The following is a 17,181-nucleotide window of genomic DNA, read 5'->3' as shown; positions in this document are numbered from 1 at the left end:
TCAATAGTTGGTAGCCTTGCAAATGGAAAAATAGAAAGGATCAACAGATGCTTAGATCCATCAGTGCCTTTCTATAGCAAGGGTTCACTAGCAGACTCTTATGTAGAGTAGAGTTGACCTCTATTATCATGCATGGGAGTCTTTCTAGATTTGGATGGGGGAGGAGTCAATAAAAACTTTTTCTCTACTCTTAGTCCTAGACATAGTAGAAAAAGTGTTTCTCAGTTGATGGACTCTAATGGGATTTTGTAGTTGGATCCAGATACTATCATGCATATTGCCTCATATTTCCTCATCATAGAACCCGACATGATTGATAGGGATAGTGCTAGATTAAGGGTATGGCAAGTTAGTTATACATGAAATTAGGATTTCACTTGATGCACCTTCCATAATATTGGAATTTATTGTTGCATTACACAAGGGCAAATAGATTTAGAGTGATGACCCTCTCTTTCTCCATGGCCTTTTGGACATCGGTGATCGTAACCCTTTAGCACTACGAAGCATATACGCCTACTTCACTTACTAAGGGTCTCATTTATCTTATCCCTAAGGGGGGAGCAAGAACTTGATAAAACATTGGAGGCCAATGGGCAATACATACAAAATATTAGGAAAGGAAATCAACTTGCATTTAAAGACTGTACTTCCTAACTTGATCCATGATACATAGAGTAGCTTTGTTCCTCAAACACTTACAACATTTAGGATAGCTTTCGTTTGTTTTGTCTTGTAGTAGAGGCATGCATTAATCCAATGGATTTTGGATCAATGATGAGGACTCTCTTGGCTAGGGTTTGTCTCTATGTCAGATATTTGGGTTGCATAAGCATTTCTTTTTCATAGTAGTTTGCTCCCATGTTGGAGAATGTCAAGAGGAAACTCCATTTTTGAAGTTCAACTATTCTAGATCTCTCCTCTAGAGCGCTAGTTGTCAACCTTGTGTGTTTTTTGTCACCACCGAGCTTGTTTGCTCTTGCTGATGCCATTATAAGGATTGTATTTCATAGTTTAAGTGGCCTATTAGGAACTTTCTTGGAGTGGACTTGATGGGTCCACAAATGCAAGAGCTAGAGTGGCTTGATTCTTTTGACCCAAGAGTGAGAGCTAAACATTGTTGATCATGATATTCAATGTAGAGTTTTACTTTGCAAGCTTGTGGTTAGGAGACTTATGCTAGGTCAGGGGACTTGGGAATTTTTTTTCCTACTATGCATTGGGTCTTGCGCTCCCTCTTCAAGTAAGGATTGAATGGAACATTACATCTATAAACATGAGGATATCTTCCTCACCACTTATGGCTATTGTTGTCAGAGCTTGATGGAACTTCTAGGACTCACTTGTGGGGGGTTTCTCAGAATGAGATCGACAGGTAGCCGGTCATGTAGAAGGATTTTATATTGGATGGGCTTGATAGACCTCTTGGTGCCTTAGAAAATATGCAGTGGTCCAGATGGGAGAGGGGTCCTACTTCATTGTGGACTCTTGGAAGGTTTTCGGACCTTCTTGAAAAACACAGACTTCATTGACTAGCCACATCCAAGCAAGGGAGGAGGATTGCTTAGCCTCTGGAGTGGGTCATTAAAGATAAGTAATTTCATAGACTAAACGGAAGGGTTCTTTATCGAGCACAAGCAGCCATCTTCAAGTCATATGTCTCAGAGTTGAGACATTATGATATTCGACATGAAGTCTCTTCAAGTCATATGTCTCAAAGCTGAGGACATTATGATATTCAATGTGAAGTATGAAGGCAAGTTGTTCAGATCTTTTGATTATGGTGTGGTTTCTTAAGCACAGCTGGAACTAGCCAACGTAGCGGGCCTTGTCGAGCAATGCTATTTTGTTTTTGGTACATGGATCAGATCCTCACCCAAAGGATATTCAAATTTTTGTCTTTAAGGGGGTGTCCCCATAAAGGCTTTGGCTTTATGGGGTGGTTTGTAGTAGACAAGCGGTCTTCCTTTCTTTGACTTCGCAATAAGTAATGCCAAAAAATTTTAGATTACTATCAGATTTCGGAGACATTTGGGAGAAGACTATGGAAGTCCCTTAGAAATAGAAAATTCATTCTTCTTCTCATCTATTCATGGAGGGGTTGGACTAAATTAGAAGGAATATTTTAATATTTTTAGAGCTAATCCCTCTTGCCCATGGTGAGGAGGTTTTCCTCCTCCACAACGTTCTTACTTGGGTGGTTCAATGGCCTGGTTTTCACTTATTAGGCAAGTATTTTATGAGAATCAGGACTCCTCTTGGGTTGTCACAGTTTGACACCAATATGTACAGTTCTGTTTGTTTCTTAGTAGAGACTTGTACATGCATCAATGGGCACTTGTTGAGAAGATTGTAGTGAGCATCATTGCCTAGCACATATGGAGATCAAGATGCATAGAGGCTTTTTGATGGCACATAGGTCCATTCAACATGGCTAGTATCTAGATAAATATTGTACACACCTTAATGGTTGTTTGGTCAAGGAAATAGGGGCCCTGCTAGTTTTACTTTGGCTAGGAGGACAACTTTTCTTAGAGAGAGAAGGGGCTATCCTTTCTTTTTGAGACTATCACAAGCATGATGTTGCATTTCTACCCATAGGACTCTTACCCTTATTAGGTTTTTCACTTGTACAAACCGTTTAAGTGGTATATTACCACCACTTCTTCATACTCCACATGATGTATATATGCCTTGAGTTTCTCCTCTTAGTTATTTCTTTCATACTATTTCAAAAAAAAAAAAAAACTCACACAATCACAAAAGCAAAAGAGAGAAGGAAAAGGAAATGCATGATGAAAACTTTGTTTTGAGACTATAACTATGCAAGAAATGAGAAAAACATTGAAACACCTTTAGAGAGAAAGGTAAAGTAAAAGTACTATAATGAAATGCAATGAAAAATACTAAGCTGCACGAAGTAAATGATTCTTGATCAATCACGAGGCTTTGACTCCCTTAAAGACTATGGTAACGGAAGCCAAATTCTAGAATATGGAAATGGGAAAATATATGTGTACATAACGACACACTGAAAAATAAACGAGTCGTTCTTAAGCAATTTAGGCTTTAGCATTTTCTAAGTTTTTAATGTGGAATGGAAGTACATGTACAATCTATTGTTTTACTTATTTTTTCAAATAAGGGATCTTAATTCCAATTATGGGTGGGGGTTTTCTTTTGGATGGACATGATTGTTTTTGTGCATGATGGAATGTTGAATGTAGGCCCAACTCACAGTTATTCCCTTTCTATGGTTGGAGAGTCTTTGTTTACTTTGTAGTGCCCATGATTGATTTTGCTTTGTGACCCATGGATATTTTCTATGATATTGGAGAATCATAAGCTCCTTTGATACCTTCCTTGTAGCTCTTTCATTGTATAAATCGCTTAAACATGACTACTTAAATTGTAAGAAAACTATAATTTTTCAATCCATGCCTTTACCAAATGATAAAATTTTTTAACGAAATGTTGAACAGTATACACAGGTTTGTGCAAGTGCTCAAAAATCAAAAGGGGAAATAAAATTCCAGTAACAAAGTTAAATCTCATTCATATGTTTGTATTAAAAAAAAACATGGTCGAATGTCATGAACTTCTTGACAAATAAAACTGAATAGCACCACAAACCACATTTTTCAGCATTGAAAGCCTAGTCTTGTGCTTCACCACAAACTCCACACCACATTTTTCATCAACATTCCATATCCGGAACCAATTGTGAGTTCTACCATCCAAAAGGTATCTTTGCCATTTCAGCCCGCTCCTCATCTGACTTAGGGCGATTTGCTTGGCTGAGTTTCACATATGGAGGCAACGGAGTACTTATGGACTTCCCCCTCTCCATATTGAAACACTCAAGTACCTTGCTAATGTACTCTTTCTGTGACAAATGAAGGAGTTTCTTGTTCCTATCCCGAACAATCCTCATGCCAAGTATGTGACTGACATCACCCAAATCCTTCATGTCAAAGGTCTCATGCAACCTTTTCTTCAAGGCATCCACATCCAAGGTAGATTTCCCAGCAATAAGCATGTCATCAACATATAAGAAGGCTGCCATATGATGCCTTCTTTGTGTAGAGGCAATGATCTGTCTCACTCCGTGTGTACCCTTGGGATCGCATAAATGCATCAAACTTATGGTACCACTCCCTGGGAGCCTGCTTCAGCCCATAAAGACTTTTCTGAAGCTTGCATACCATCTGTTCTTTGCCTTGCACAACAAACCCCTCTGGCTGCTGCATATAGATGTTCTCATGAAGATCTCCATGTAGAAAAGTTGTTTTTACATCCATTTGGACAAGCTCCATGTCCTCTCTGGCAACCAATGCAAGCACTATACAAAGGGTAGTCATCTTCACCATTGGGGAAAATATCTCATCAAAGTCAATACCCTTCTCCTGCTTAAAACCCTTGGCTACCAACCTTGCCTTATACTTAGGCAATGCATCTGCTGGAGACATCTTCAACTTGTAAACCCATTTGCATGGCAATGCATAATTTCCTTTGGGAAAATAAACCAAATCCCAAGTAGCATTCTTCATCAAAGAATCCATCTCTGACTGCATAGCCTTCTCCCACTTATGCTTGTCATTCCTAGACATAGCATCATGAAGGCTCACCACAATCTGTCAACATGACATAATCTAGAGATGGAGCATATCTCTGTGGAGGTCGTGAGACTCTAGTGGAACGTCTCAACACTTGCTCCCCATGAGCATCTTGCTATCCCAACTGATTTTCCTGCATAACCTGAGGTTGTCCACCTAGATGTGGCTCTCCCACCTCACGATCTATGGGCTGTCCATGCCCTGCATCATGTGGAATACGTTGTGCATGCCTCTCATATGGTGGTTGTCCATCCTCTTGAAATACCACTCTGCGTATCTCAACAGTCTTTTCTGGCTTCTTATGCATCTTGTCCTCATTAAAGATAATATCATGGCTGCATACTATCTTCTTGGCGTCTGGATTCCACAATCGGTATCCCATCTCGCCCGAATCACCATATCCAAGAAAAATGCACTTCCTTGACTTTGGATCAAGCTTGCTGCATTTTTCCTTAGGGATATGAACATAAGCTTCACAGCCAAATACACAAAGATGCCCATAAGATGGTGGCTTATCTGACCAAACCTCTTCTGGCTTTTTCCCATCTAGTGCCTTGCTAGGCGATTTATTGATAAGATGTACTGCTGTCTTGATAGACTCAGCCCAAAAGCCATGAGGTAGACCAGCATTAGAAAGCATGCCTATATTCCTTTCTTGAATAGTTCTATTCATCTTCTCAGCAACCCCATTCTGAGAAGGATTCTTAGGAGTAGTCAACTCCCGCTTTATGCCATGTAGCTCACAAAAATTCTTAAATTCATGAGAGGTATACTCTCCTCTATTATCAGTGCGCAAGCATTTGAGCTTCTTGCCCGACTGATTTTCAGCAAATGCTAAGAACTTTTGAAATGCATTAAAGACATCACTCTTCTTCCAAAGAGGATAGACCCACACTTTCCGTGTAGCATCATCAATGAAAGTAGCAAAGTAAGAAGCACCACCCAATGAGACAGCAGGCATAGGTCCACACACATCACTGTGAACCAACTCCAATGGTTCAAGCCTCTTCTTGCCCAAAGATTTTTTATGTGAAGACCGTGTTTGCTTCCCATACATGCAATGCTCACACATGCTAAAATCTAAAAAATTAAACACGGGAACATACTACAAACCAGAAAGTATCTTCATTTCTGTCATACTCATGTGTTCCAACCGACAATGCCACAAAGAGACGGATGGCTGCTCGGTCACATTGATTACATTATCTCTTATGCCTGACACATGCATTGAGTACAACGTTCCATGCTTGGAACCTCTAGCAATCACAAGTGACCCTTTGCTAATTTTCCATGTATTGTTGCCAAAAAACACATGATAGCCATCATCATCAAGCTGTCCCGTACTTATCAAGCTCTTTTTCAGATTTGGAACATGTCTAACATTCTTGAGTACAAATGTAGAACCATTAGGAAGAGACAAGTGGATATCTCCCACTCCAACAATGTCACATGGATAATCATTTCCAAGTCTCATGGTTCCTTTCCTTCCTGCATCATAAATAATAAACCACTCCCTATGTGGAGTGACATGGAAAGATGCTCCTATCCAATTCTGTAACAATGCATCATCACTAGTTACAAGAAAAGCATGCTTAAACATAGAGGCATAAAGAATGTCACCCTCATCACTATTGTTACTTATGCCATTCACTTCCTTTATATTGACCGTGGATTTCTAGTCCTTCTTGAGCTGCACATTAGCTTTGCCTTTGCCTTTATTCCTCTAGATTTGCTTGTATTTCTGCCTAGAATATGACCTCCCTCTCACATTGAGAGCACTTGAACTTTTAGTTCCAGCATTGTTCTTTCTATTTACCTCCTCAGTGAGAAGGCTACTCTCAACATCACTGCTTGTCAGGCCTCCTGCACGGGCTGAATTGCTTATAGCAGTCTTAAAAGTCAACTTTCAGGAAGGGTGACCAATAAGAACATTGCCTTAACTGAGTCATCAAAGGCAATTTTCTGAGCTGAAAGTTGACTGAAAATTATGTTAAACTCATTTAAATGGCTGGACATTGAAGTCCCTTCTTCCATGCGAAGATCTATGAGTTTCTTCGGCCAATACACTTAACAAGCGGCACTCTGCTTCTCATAAAGATCATGCAACTTTGTCCACACACCATAGGCACCACCTGCAGTTGTATCTTTCACATTGAAATACACCGATTTTGAAAGTGTGAGCATGATCGTGGAGCGTGTAAGCTCATTCAATTCTTTTCACTCTTCATCATCTTCCCAATCCTCTGGCTTTATGCCTTGCGTTTTATAGGCTTTACTTACTTCTTCTGCACCAAAACATTGTAGATTTGCTCCTTCCAATAGGAGAAGTTTGTGCCATCCAACTTCTCAATGTTAAACAATGCATTCTCTGATGCCAAAGCCATCACAATGAATGACATAACAACTAGGATACACTGCACCAATGTACCAAACTTAAGCCCAAAAATATCAACTGCAATGACAACAGCCACACTGTCACTGTCACAGATACATGTTCTGCTGTACAAGGCATCCAAAAACTAGCCAATAGCTTTTGCACGGTAGCTCCGATGCAAAAGGTGTAAAGAGAAGAAATGTAGCTTGTAAAAAACTCTACAACTTCTCAGTTTACAGCAAGTCCAAAATCCTTATAGATTTCCTTATATCTGCTGTTGGAAACCACCACCTACAAACTTTTACTGCTGTGATAACAGTTTGCAACAGTTTTGGCCTGTTTTGAACTGTCAATATCTTCCCAACCGTATCTCGGTTGCCTTTGTTGTAAACACCAAAGTTGTAGACAACCAATAGATCTACAAACTTCTAGTTTATTGCAAGTCCAAATTCATTATGGATTTTTTGATATTCACTACTGAAAGCAGCCCCCTGCTCACTTTTTCTAGCTGCTGTCATAAACTGTCAAAACTGTAAATCATGGGCATACCGGGCATCATAACTTTTTCTCTAAATCTCGAATTGAAACGCTTTCAAAAACAAGATTGTAGATTGTCAAAAAAACTAAAACTTCTTAGTTCAACTCAGAAGACAATTTCTCATGGATTCTCTGATATTCACTTCTGAAAACAGCAATCACCAACTTTTTTTGAAGCATTTGAGGCATAAACTCCAATGAAATAACCCAACAATTCCGAAAATTGTTGTCCAAAAAATTCTTTTAATGAGAAGAGTATTGTACTCACCAAAATAATCCCTTCCTGGGATACAAGACAGCTTCAGAAAAACACTGCTCACTTATGCTCACTTTCTCAGCTAAACAAAAATCTGAATGTACCAGCCGCCTTTGATCAACTACAGTCCGCCACAAGTAAAAGACATTTTTGCTTTCGAGCCCCAAAAAAGCAACTTCCAATGGCTGGAATTGCAGAGCAGCAGGTCGTTTTTGACCGTAAATGGATAATATTTCTTCTTCCCTGCTCAAACAAGGCAATAGACTGCTGGAACAGTCGAGGCAACCTGATATATAAGACTGAAACAGTAAAAACGAGCTAGTATATGTCAAAATACAGGTCCCAGGGGTAGCCCACGGGCAGTAGGAGACTCCATGCAACAAGTTCAGGCTCTTGGCACAGCAACACCGCAATGCTACAATCTCCTTGTTGGCTTCGCTCAACCAAGCTTTGATACCAATTGATGGAGAGGAGGTCTTATCGGAGAGCAACAAAGAGAGGGAGAACACCGAAATTGTGGCTGCTAACTCACCCAGATCAAGGTAAGCTCTTATTATGTATGTATGGTACAAAGGGATATAGACTGGGCCATTGGCCTTTACCCCAACAATATGATCAATGGATGCATTGACACTTACTAGACATCAATCATAAAGCTGGGCTTTTCTTATAAGCTCAAAATGGGGTTATTTGTGACCCAGGATCACCTAAAACTTCTCTGGACAAGAGAGATACTTGAACGATTTGGCTTATACAGAATGCCTCCATACTGAATGTGAATGATAAAAAAGGATCTTATATTGTTTAATTCTTTTGAAAGTATGCCTCCCATAAGTTGACTATGAATCGTGCTTCACAATTTTCTGCTTTTACTGATCATAATTATTCATGCATCTGCTCCTGTTCAAAAGCGTGGAGGTCCAGCTTTAGGAAGAATAGGCAACAACAAAACTCAATATGTAGCCCAAACTTTGAATTCCAGAAATTGAAACAAATGGTAAAAGGTATCTGTATGAGTTTAAACTTCAAGTTTACATTGTATAATGTTTATAGTCTTGATATGCCACACCATTGGCCTTCCACAATATTCCTATTGCTGCGCTTTGCTCTTCAATCTCAAGGGACAGATAGCTATCCCCATTGAATCAGTTCAGATCTTGTCGGATGGATTAAATGAGCACATCCTTCCAGATCTATCCAGGTGACTAAATGCTTGCCTTTATTAGTACAGATTAGTGTAGCCCGTAATAGGGCATGAAGTTGAAAGATGACAATGTAGGGAAGAACGGAGAGCATGATCCTATTTAAGGCATTTTGTATCTTGCCAGAAGGTATACTTTGATTATTAGGGTCATGTATGCATGAATCTCCTATCTTGAGGTTTTCTGTATGCTAGCTCTCCCTTTTTTTCACCATAAGCACATCTCAACCTTAACCTTGGCACATCAGGTGTTGGTTCTCTCATTACCCAGGGGTGAAACTGGACACACTGGCACAAAGCCACGTCCTCCAAACACAGGGCGCATGCATTTATCATCAAATGTCCGCCACAGTTGGTGCACCGTTGAAGTTGGTGTATGCAACAGCATAGAAAGACGATTACTCGAAACATGACCATTAGTATAATTTCCTGGGTTATCACCCAAAAGAAGTGGAACTTCAAATTCTGAGCTGAAAGCATCTTTAGGGGAAGAAGGATCGGATATGTCAATCATTGCTGATATAGAATGTTCAGGAAGCAACCAGCACATTAAAGGTTTGTTCATCATTCCAAAAACCTGCAAAAAGTTATAGGTGTTCAGAAATTTAAGTTATTAAACTTTGATGAATAAAGATTAGATGCAAGGCTTCTAGTGATTCACTGATCCATAATTTGATGAATTGACACCAGAAGATGCATCCATATGCATGATCACCCAAGATAATGCATGATTGCTTTCCAGCTTGAACCCATTTCATTCCTTGATTGCAAGGTGGAAATTCAAGTCGAGCGTAAGTTTTAACTTACCGCTGTGCTGAACAGTACTATAATAATGGTGCTGATGACCACAGTGGCATGCTCTGGGTTTCTTGTACTACCAGATATAGTAAACTGCGAAAAAATGACACAATTAGAATAGCACAAACTACAACATGATTTCCCACCCGTATATAACACAATTCATCATTTTGAAAAGTAAAACATAATGGACTTTCTGTGGCGGTTAACTCTCCCCAAGTACCACATATTTATGCTACGGCCTTTGGAGGTCTGCCTAAAACAAGCCTAAAACAAGAAGGATCTTTGCAACATTCAATTTTTACCTGATTATAAGTCAAAGCTATGGATACAGCTCCCCGTATCAAACCAGCCAACCATATAATGATCTGTAAAAATCCATTATGAAAATGCTTATTTCCAATTACAAGACTAATGAACATCTCAAAGCAGCTTGTGTAAAATGTACTCCTCATGCATATCTAGATGGTTTTTAAAAAAAGCACATCACCAAACTTCACATCTTCACGCTTTGTTTCCAACCTTAAACCCTAATCATACATAAGCCACAGAAACGGTGGCATTTTGCCACTCATTCTATATACAATGGTACTTGTTGATGCACAAATGTTCTCCTCACGCATATCTAGATGGTTTTTAAAAAACACATCACCAAACTTCACACATTCATGCTTTGTTTCCAACCTTAAACCCTGATCCTACATAAGCCACCAAAACGGTGGGCTTTTGGCCACTCATTTCATCAACAATGGTACTTGTTGATGCACAAAGATGTACATGTGGATTAATCAAGTAATCGAATCTTTCCTGGAATTTCAACTCCAATAGAGAGAAAAGGTGATACCTGATGCCTAGGATTAATTTTATTCCTTGAAGTTCCACCCATGTAATTTGATAAGGCAGAAAGTGGGAACACAAATGCTGCTCTCCCAAGTAAGATTGTGGATAATAGTGTAGCGAAAATTCCAAACGTTTCAAGGAGGCTGCAAGAACAAAAAAGAAAGCAAAGTATCAGACACAGAGAGAGAGAGAGAGAGAGAGAGAGAGAGAGAGAAATATCTGTGAAAGACCGAAATGGCCATGAGACAAACAGCTCCTAACCGTACATATGTGACACAAGGGATCATGTAACACTGTTTTAAGATAAAAAGTTGTGTCTCACCTTGCATCTGATCGTCTCCACTTTTCCATGTCCAGTGCGTCCATTCCAACGTATAGAAAGATAAAGGTCTCACAAATGAATGACATAGTCGCAAAAGCGTGTCTGTAATATGAATACAATCAGCTTCCACGAAAACTATACTGAAGGAAAAATAAGAAACCAGAAATAAAAATGTTCAGTGTACTTTGTAGTTACTCGAGAGCTTTCTGTTACATTATGCCATGTGTAGTGAGACATTACGATGCCGCAGAAAAAGACCGTCAGAATCCCACTCAAATAGAATAGCTGCAAAACATATCAGGTTTAATACTATTACAACTCTGACACAATACAGATCTGAAATGAAAAGACAACACATAAATTACTTCAAGAAGGTAACCTCTGCAATCATGTACGATAGATATGCCATGAGAGCCATAAGTGCAATCTCGCGGTCTGTTGAGTGCCTGTTGAATGTGGCACACTTGTCACTCCGCAGTATAAAGTTTATCACTCAGCCAATCTTTCTCCTTCAAATACATCAGCACTCACTCCTATGCTGTACACAACAGCTTTTTTACGAAGATAGAACCATGACGAGAACTGCTTACCTCCCAAAGTAAAGGGTTCTGATGATATAAGCACTTAAAAGGCCTACCTGGAATCACACATAAGGATAAACATCATTCTGACAAGTGCACTTAACATTAACTTTAATTTTTCAAAAGTTCATATGCAACAGCACATACCCATGCAGCACATCTTAGGCTCAAAGAGTTTCTAGTACTCTTTAGGGCAAGCCATACGGGTCTACTTAGGCACCGAATTTACCAATATTAATCTGAATTGCTTGGGATGATCTGGATTCCTGATGGAGGGCCTGTGCCGGTTGTTGGATAATGTTGCTAGTACGTTAGTGTGCACACCTGAACTGGAATTGCATGAAGACTCTTTTCTTCTCTTGTGTCTGTGTAGCGTATGAGAATTACACACATACTTTTCAAACACAAACGCATTGCCAAGGTCTATTCTGTTAATGAAACTAAAACTGTTTTGGCAGATTACAGTAACAACTTGAACCTCCATATAACAAGCGTATGAGTCAGAAAAGCACTCACAGAAATACCCAGAATTGTACTTAACGACAAAAGCTTCAAGAAGTCCAGCAACACGTGTACACCAATAAGGCCATCAACTTCTGAAAAGTCAAACTTCTGAACTGCTCTATATAGGACCACAGATGTAGCATCATTGACAACTCCTTCCCCAAAAACCAGACTGTAGAGCAGAGGAGTCTCATCCTGATGAAGAACCTGCCAAAAAATGTGACAAATGACCAAAACTTGAGATTGCTTTAGATGAGAACACAACACAGGATCCAAAATTAAAGGAGGAATCAAAGCTTTGAAGAGGAGAAAACTGTCGAGTCACAAGAGCTCAAAATCGCTAGTTCACAAGCTGGACAACACGTTAAGGGATGCCATATGCGATCAGAAATTACAGTTGTCACCTGCAATATGCAGACAGAATCTGTTGCTGAAAATATGGTACCAAGAGCTGCCATGAGAGTCAGAGACTAAAGTCAATCGTAAAAGTCTACAAACGATTGCCCGATTTCAAATTCCTATTAAGCAGGGTGGAAAAACATTCACAACAACTCACCGAAATAATCTTTGATGCTCAGAGTGGTCATACCAAATTTCGGAAATAAGAGTCTGCAACCTACCAAAGTAACCAACAATACATCGCACTTAAGAAAACAAGTTTTACAAAATTCTAAGGCATTGCTGCAGCAAAGGCAGTCAAAATTTAATATGTTGCCCACTGAAGCTACGGAATCCCTTTTGGCATTCATCATTTGTACCAAGCATAAAATGAGCGTTAACAGTGCCAAGGAGAGAACCATAAGCTATGATGAAGAACGATATGACGACTCCCACAACACCAAAGAGGACGATGGGCACGAAATTGCGAAAAAACTGCTTCTTCTTGACTTGAAACCTGCAAGACATTATAGTTGGACTGTTAAACCTTATGTGACACGAAAATATACGATCCTTTAAGCTAGATCACCCCTCCATTACTACCGGAACGACCTTAGCCTAGGAGGTGATTTCCTGAGTTTAACCTGTTCCTAGCACCTGGGAAGTCTATGCAACGCATGAAAGTCATAATTACAACTGTCACGACTATCGCCTTCTTTCATTTCTAAACGAATTGATTGAGTACAAGCCCTTACCCGGCGTTGAAGATGATTGGTGGTAGTAGATAAATGAAGAACAACTCTTCGTTGAACTGTAAAATATGAGAATTCGTACCACCGCTACAGACTAAGACGACGACTCCACTGAAGCATCCCTGTTTAATGCAATCAGACACACTGAACGTGAATTTAGTTCTCTGGAGAAGTTTTAACTCTAATCAATAGACATTTACTTGCATAACAGGCACTTAACGCTTTGGATGGAGGCACTGGATGTCTTACGAGTATAAGAGCCGTAATAGACTCGTTCATCCATCTATTTTCTTCAAGCAAGTGCCCAATTATGATACAGGCGCTGAGTAGCGAGACAAATAGAGTGATAGACACTACGTGTACGCGATCTGCATCGTCGCTACCCAATCCGATGTTCACGAGAAGATTGTGCAATCGACTAACATCCATCCACCCTTGGATGGTCATGTCTTCGGAGGAGTCCAAACGCGAGCTTTCGAAAGGTTAGTCGATCTTCGCTTTCTGTAACATGACCTCTAGCAAGGCATGGACAGCACTGAGAAAACCCACAAGGTGCTGATGAAAGATAATTGAACTTTTCGGACGGGCACGAAGCAATTGTACAAGTGACAAGTCTCCAGTTTTAGAAAAGAAACTCAGATTCCGGCACAAAAAGTGCGGCTCAAGCAAAGCAGACGTCACTTGAGAGGAGGAGATTGGACTGTGCAAGAAATCAGAGCAAGGCAACCATCCTCAGAGGAAAGATGACGAATTGTTGCAAACACATTCGCCTAGATTTTGGGCGATCGGGAAATCTGCTGGCATTGTTAAGGAGGCAGGGAAAAACCACCTAAGGATGGGCAACGACAATGGAATTCTACTCAAGTTTGGGCTCGCATTTCTCGTGGATGATCAGAGATTCGCATTCTCCTGGATGATCTGAAATTCACGATCTCGTGGACGATCATCAGCAGCAAAGGAATTGTGCTCCGAGGAGGAGTTTGTATTCAGGAGAGATGGGCATGGCAAGGACAGGGGAAGGAAAGCTCAAGCAAAGAAATTTCGATCAAATGATGAGCAAGAAAAAAGCCCATCAAAGGGTGGATGAGGGGCAATGGAATTTGCTGAAAGATGGAGAGCTATGCAGCAATGGAATTCTGCTGCAAGCTGGAGAGCTATGCAGCAGGAAAGATGACAGGACAAGAGGAAAATCACAGGAAATTTCTGCAGGACATCTGTTCAAGCAGCTGAGCACACGGTTGGGCTATATTGGATGGTTCCTGTAAATGGAGAATGGGAAAAGGCATCAAAGAATGAGCTTCACCCATATGCAAGAAATGATTGGTAAGTACTCCAAATATGCACACAGAAGGAGTGGTGGCTACTCCAAAATATGGGGAGTAAAAACGAGGAGTGTTGTTCCAAATTGAAGAAGCAGAAGAAGACAGCAACCAGACAAGTGTTGCTGGGTGATCTTCACTGCTGCAATCCAAAGCTAAGGCCTGCAGGCCCCAAGGACACATTCAAGGGTGTGAAGCTTCCTTCCTTTTATCTTGCTAGTAAGCAAGGCCTTCCTCTTGTCCCCATTTCTTGACGTTTGGATCTTTTGTGTGCATAATAGTGCTGCTTTTTTCTTTGGGGCGCCTAAAAGTGCTTTTCTTGCACATCATACAAAACCCCAATTCCTCTCCATTACCTTATCTTCATTCACTAGGGTAAGAGTTGGGTTGGTAAAATTTACCACCAAGTACCAAATTTTCTTTGTCTGGTTGGCCATGGCGGGGCGGAATTATCTCCAGCTCCACGAGGCACTCTCTGGTCCATGGAATTCTGGTTCCCCTGCCCCCTAATCACCAACGAAGCTCCGATTTTAGCCCAGAGCTTGCGTTTCTGGTAACCAGAAAGGTGCCCAAGGGCACCCCCTACGCTCGCTATGAATTTCTGGTGCAATTCCATGAATCACGCGTCTAACTACAGGATGGTTGCATGGGAACTCGAGAATTCGTTGATATCATCGGAATCATGGAAATGACCAATACATGGGGACTGGCTCTAAGGGGTTGCACATTGCATTCCACCAGTACCCAAACTCTTTTCACTCCTTGCAAACAAAATAAAGGACATATGATGCGCTTTCTTGTCCACAAACATGAATGAGAGCATATTCATGGCCCCCATGCAAGGCTTTGGATATTAAAGTTACTCATTGTTCACCTTTTAAAGTTGTGTACAAGTATTTGTCTACCAAGCGACCATGTAAAGAGGGATCTCTGAGTCAACACATGCCTCAATGCTTCTAACTGACCATGGGCAACTTGTTTATCACTCTAAACATGGCATTCACCTCATTTCAAAAAATTTAATATGGTTTTCATCTTGGGGGTTGCATATTGTATCCCTTATTTTTAAGCTCATATCCTAATCATCCGTCCTAGACGTTTGACACTCCAACCATTGAAACAAAATTAGGGATACACATAATCATTAAAAAACACTAGTGTACAATGGAAAACAAATATAAGGTATATGCTGATAATCTTTAGATGCACATAGTTCGAGAACTTCATTTGCATTAGCAAATAAGTTTCGGTTGACATTAAAAGGAACTTTGCAAACCTTCAATTTGAAGCGCAAAACTATCTTGTTGGCTTGCACATACTATCAACCTTTGGTACGACCATATCTAAGTAAACATGGCTAAGTCCTATTATGTATTGCTTCTCTACCTAATTTAGAAGGTGGGAGGTTCCCCTTAACGTAAAGATATAATTTTTGGAAGTCAAAAGAGGAGCCGAAAGACAGCTTGCTCTTATATTAAGAGAAAAGACTACAGTATGTAAGGCCAACATTCATAAACAAAAGAGAAAAGAGGAGTTAAAAGAGGAGTTGAAAGATAGCTTGCTCTTATATTAAGAGAAAAGACTAGAGTATGTAAGGCCAACATTCATAAACAAAAGAGTAGTCAAAAGACATCTTGCTTTTATACTAAGAGAAAAGACTAGAGCATGAAGGCCAACATTCATAAACATACATCATGATCCTCATTTTCTTAAAAACAAAAAGAAGCTATTCATCATGTTCCACCCACCATTTCTCTAGTGTATTCTTCTTTGCACATATGAAAGACAAAAGGGCACCACTTTTATTCCTTCATACAAGGCATTTACACCAAACGTGTGTGTGCATATGGGGGGATGTTTGCATGTATAGGTAAGGAAAAGGGGGACGAGGCGGGGGAAGGAGGGTGGGGATGGGCAAAACCATGGCCACAGAGCTTCATTTTATTAGAACACCCCCCCTCTCGATTAGGGATAAAATTTAACATGACTTCTTCATCATGAACTTTTCTCTATCACGAAGGAGGTTTACGAAGCCTTCAAACTTCTCTGATATAACATTAACAAAACCCCTCCTTCTTGCCTATCTTCCTTAATGGTATACTCTCTATTGTTCTAATAGCTTGAATCTTATGCTTTTTTCTATTCACACAAAGGAGCAACCATCTTTAAATATGTCCATCCTCCATGTTTATGCTTATAGCAAGCTCCTTGTTTACCCTAAACTTCAATGCCACATTGTGGAACAAGAGCTCTTTTACCACTTAGTAAATCAACCTTTTTATATTAGTTTAGCTTTCTAGTTGAGGACATCATTGAGATCTCCAATACAAAGATGTGGATTTCCATTGAAGATCTCTTTACCCTTGTAATAAAATTTCCAACTCAATAAGTAGTGCACATGCAAGGAAAGTATTGAGTTCCATCCCTTCTTTTGAGAATGTGAAGTTTTAAAAAAGTATATATGTGAGAATAATGTCTCCACCACTAGTATCGTTACTTGGGTCTCTTGGAAAAGAAAATTTCACCTTTTTTTGGGACCCACCCAATTTTTGTATCTATGCCTTAATCAATTTGTTTGACATCTAAATTAGCTACCTAATGTATCTTGTTTGACATCTAAATTAGCTACCTAATGTATTTGATATTATTACTTTGTCGTAATCACTTGTCAGTATGAATTTCCAATTCTCTCCCTTCCTTCTT

The 17,181-nt window shown here is 39.9% G+C and overlaps 1 protein-coding gene across 1 annotated transcript; it reads right to left on the bottom strand.

Annotated features, from left to right (window-relative positions):
* Nucleotides 1–8,754: 8,754 nt before the first annotated feature.
* On the bottom strand, nucleotides 8,755–14,648 carry LOC147888128 (sodium/hydrogen exchanger 1-like). The gene is made up of 14 exons (XM_087393752.1): nucleotides 13,409–14,648; nucleotides 13,163–13,281; nucleotides 12,827–12,924; nucleotides 12,586–12,645; nucleotides 12,434–12,480; nucleotides 12,042–12,236; nucleotides 11,535–11,581; nucleotides 11,324–11,390; nucleotides 11,129–11,229; nucleotides 10,945–11,046; nucleotides 10,627–10,765; nucleotides 10,088–10,150; nucleotides 9,792–9,875; nucleotides 8,755–9,561 (listed from the first exon to the last, which is right to left on the bottom strand). The coding sequence occupies exons 1-14, from the start codon at nucleotides 13,604–13,606 to the stop codon at nucleotides 9,229–9,231; spliced, it is 1,653 nt and encodes a 550-aa protein (XP_087249878.1). The 5' UTR covers nucleotides 13,607–14,648; the 3' UTR covers nucleotides 8,755–9,228.
* Between the last annotated feature and the right edge of the window lie 2,533 nt (nucleotides 14,649–17,181).

This window comes from Dipteris shenzhenensis, chromosome 22 (genome assembly GCF_047967505.1).
Source record: "Dipteris shenzhenensis isolate YYH24624 ecotype China chromosome 22, Dip_SZ_1.0, whole genome shotgun sequence".
Taxonomy (NCBI): domain Eukaryota; kingdom Viridiplantae; phylum Streptophyta; class Polypodiopsida; order Gleicheniales; family Dipteridaceae; genus Dipteris; species Dipteris shenzhenensis.
This window is presented reverse-complemented; position numbering and strand designations above follow the sequence as displayed.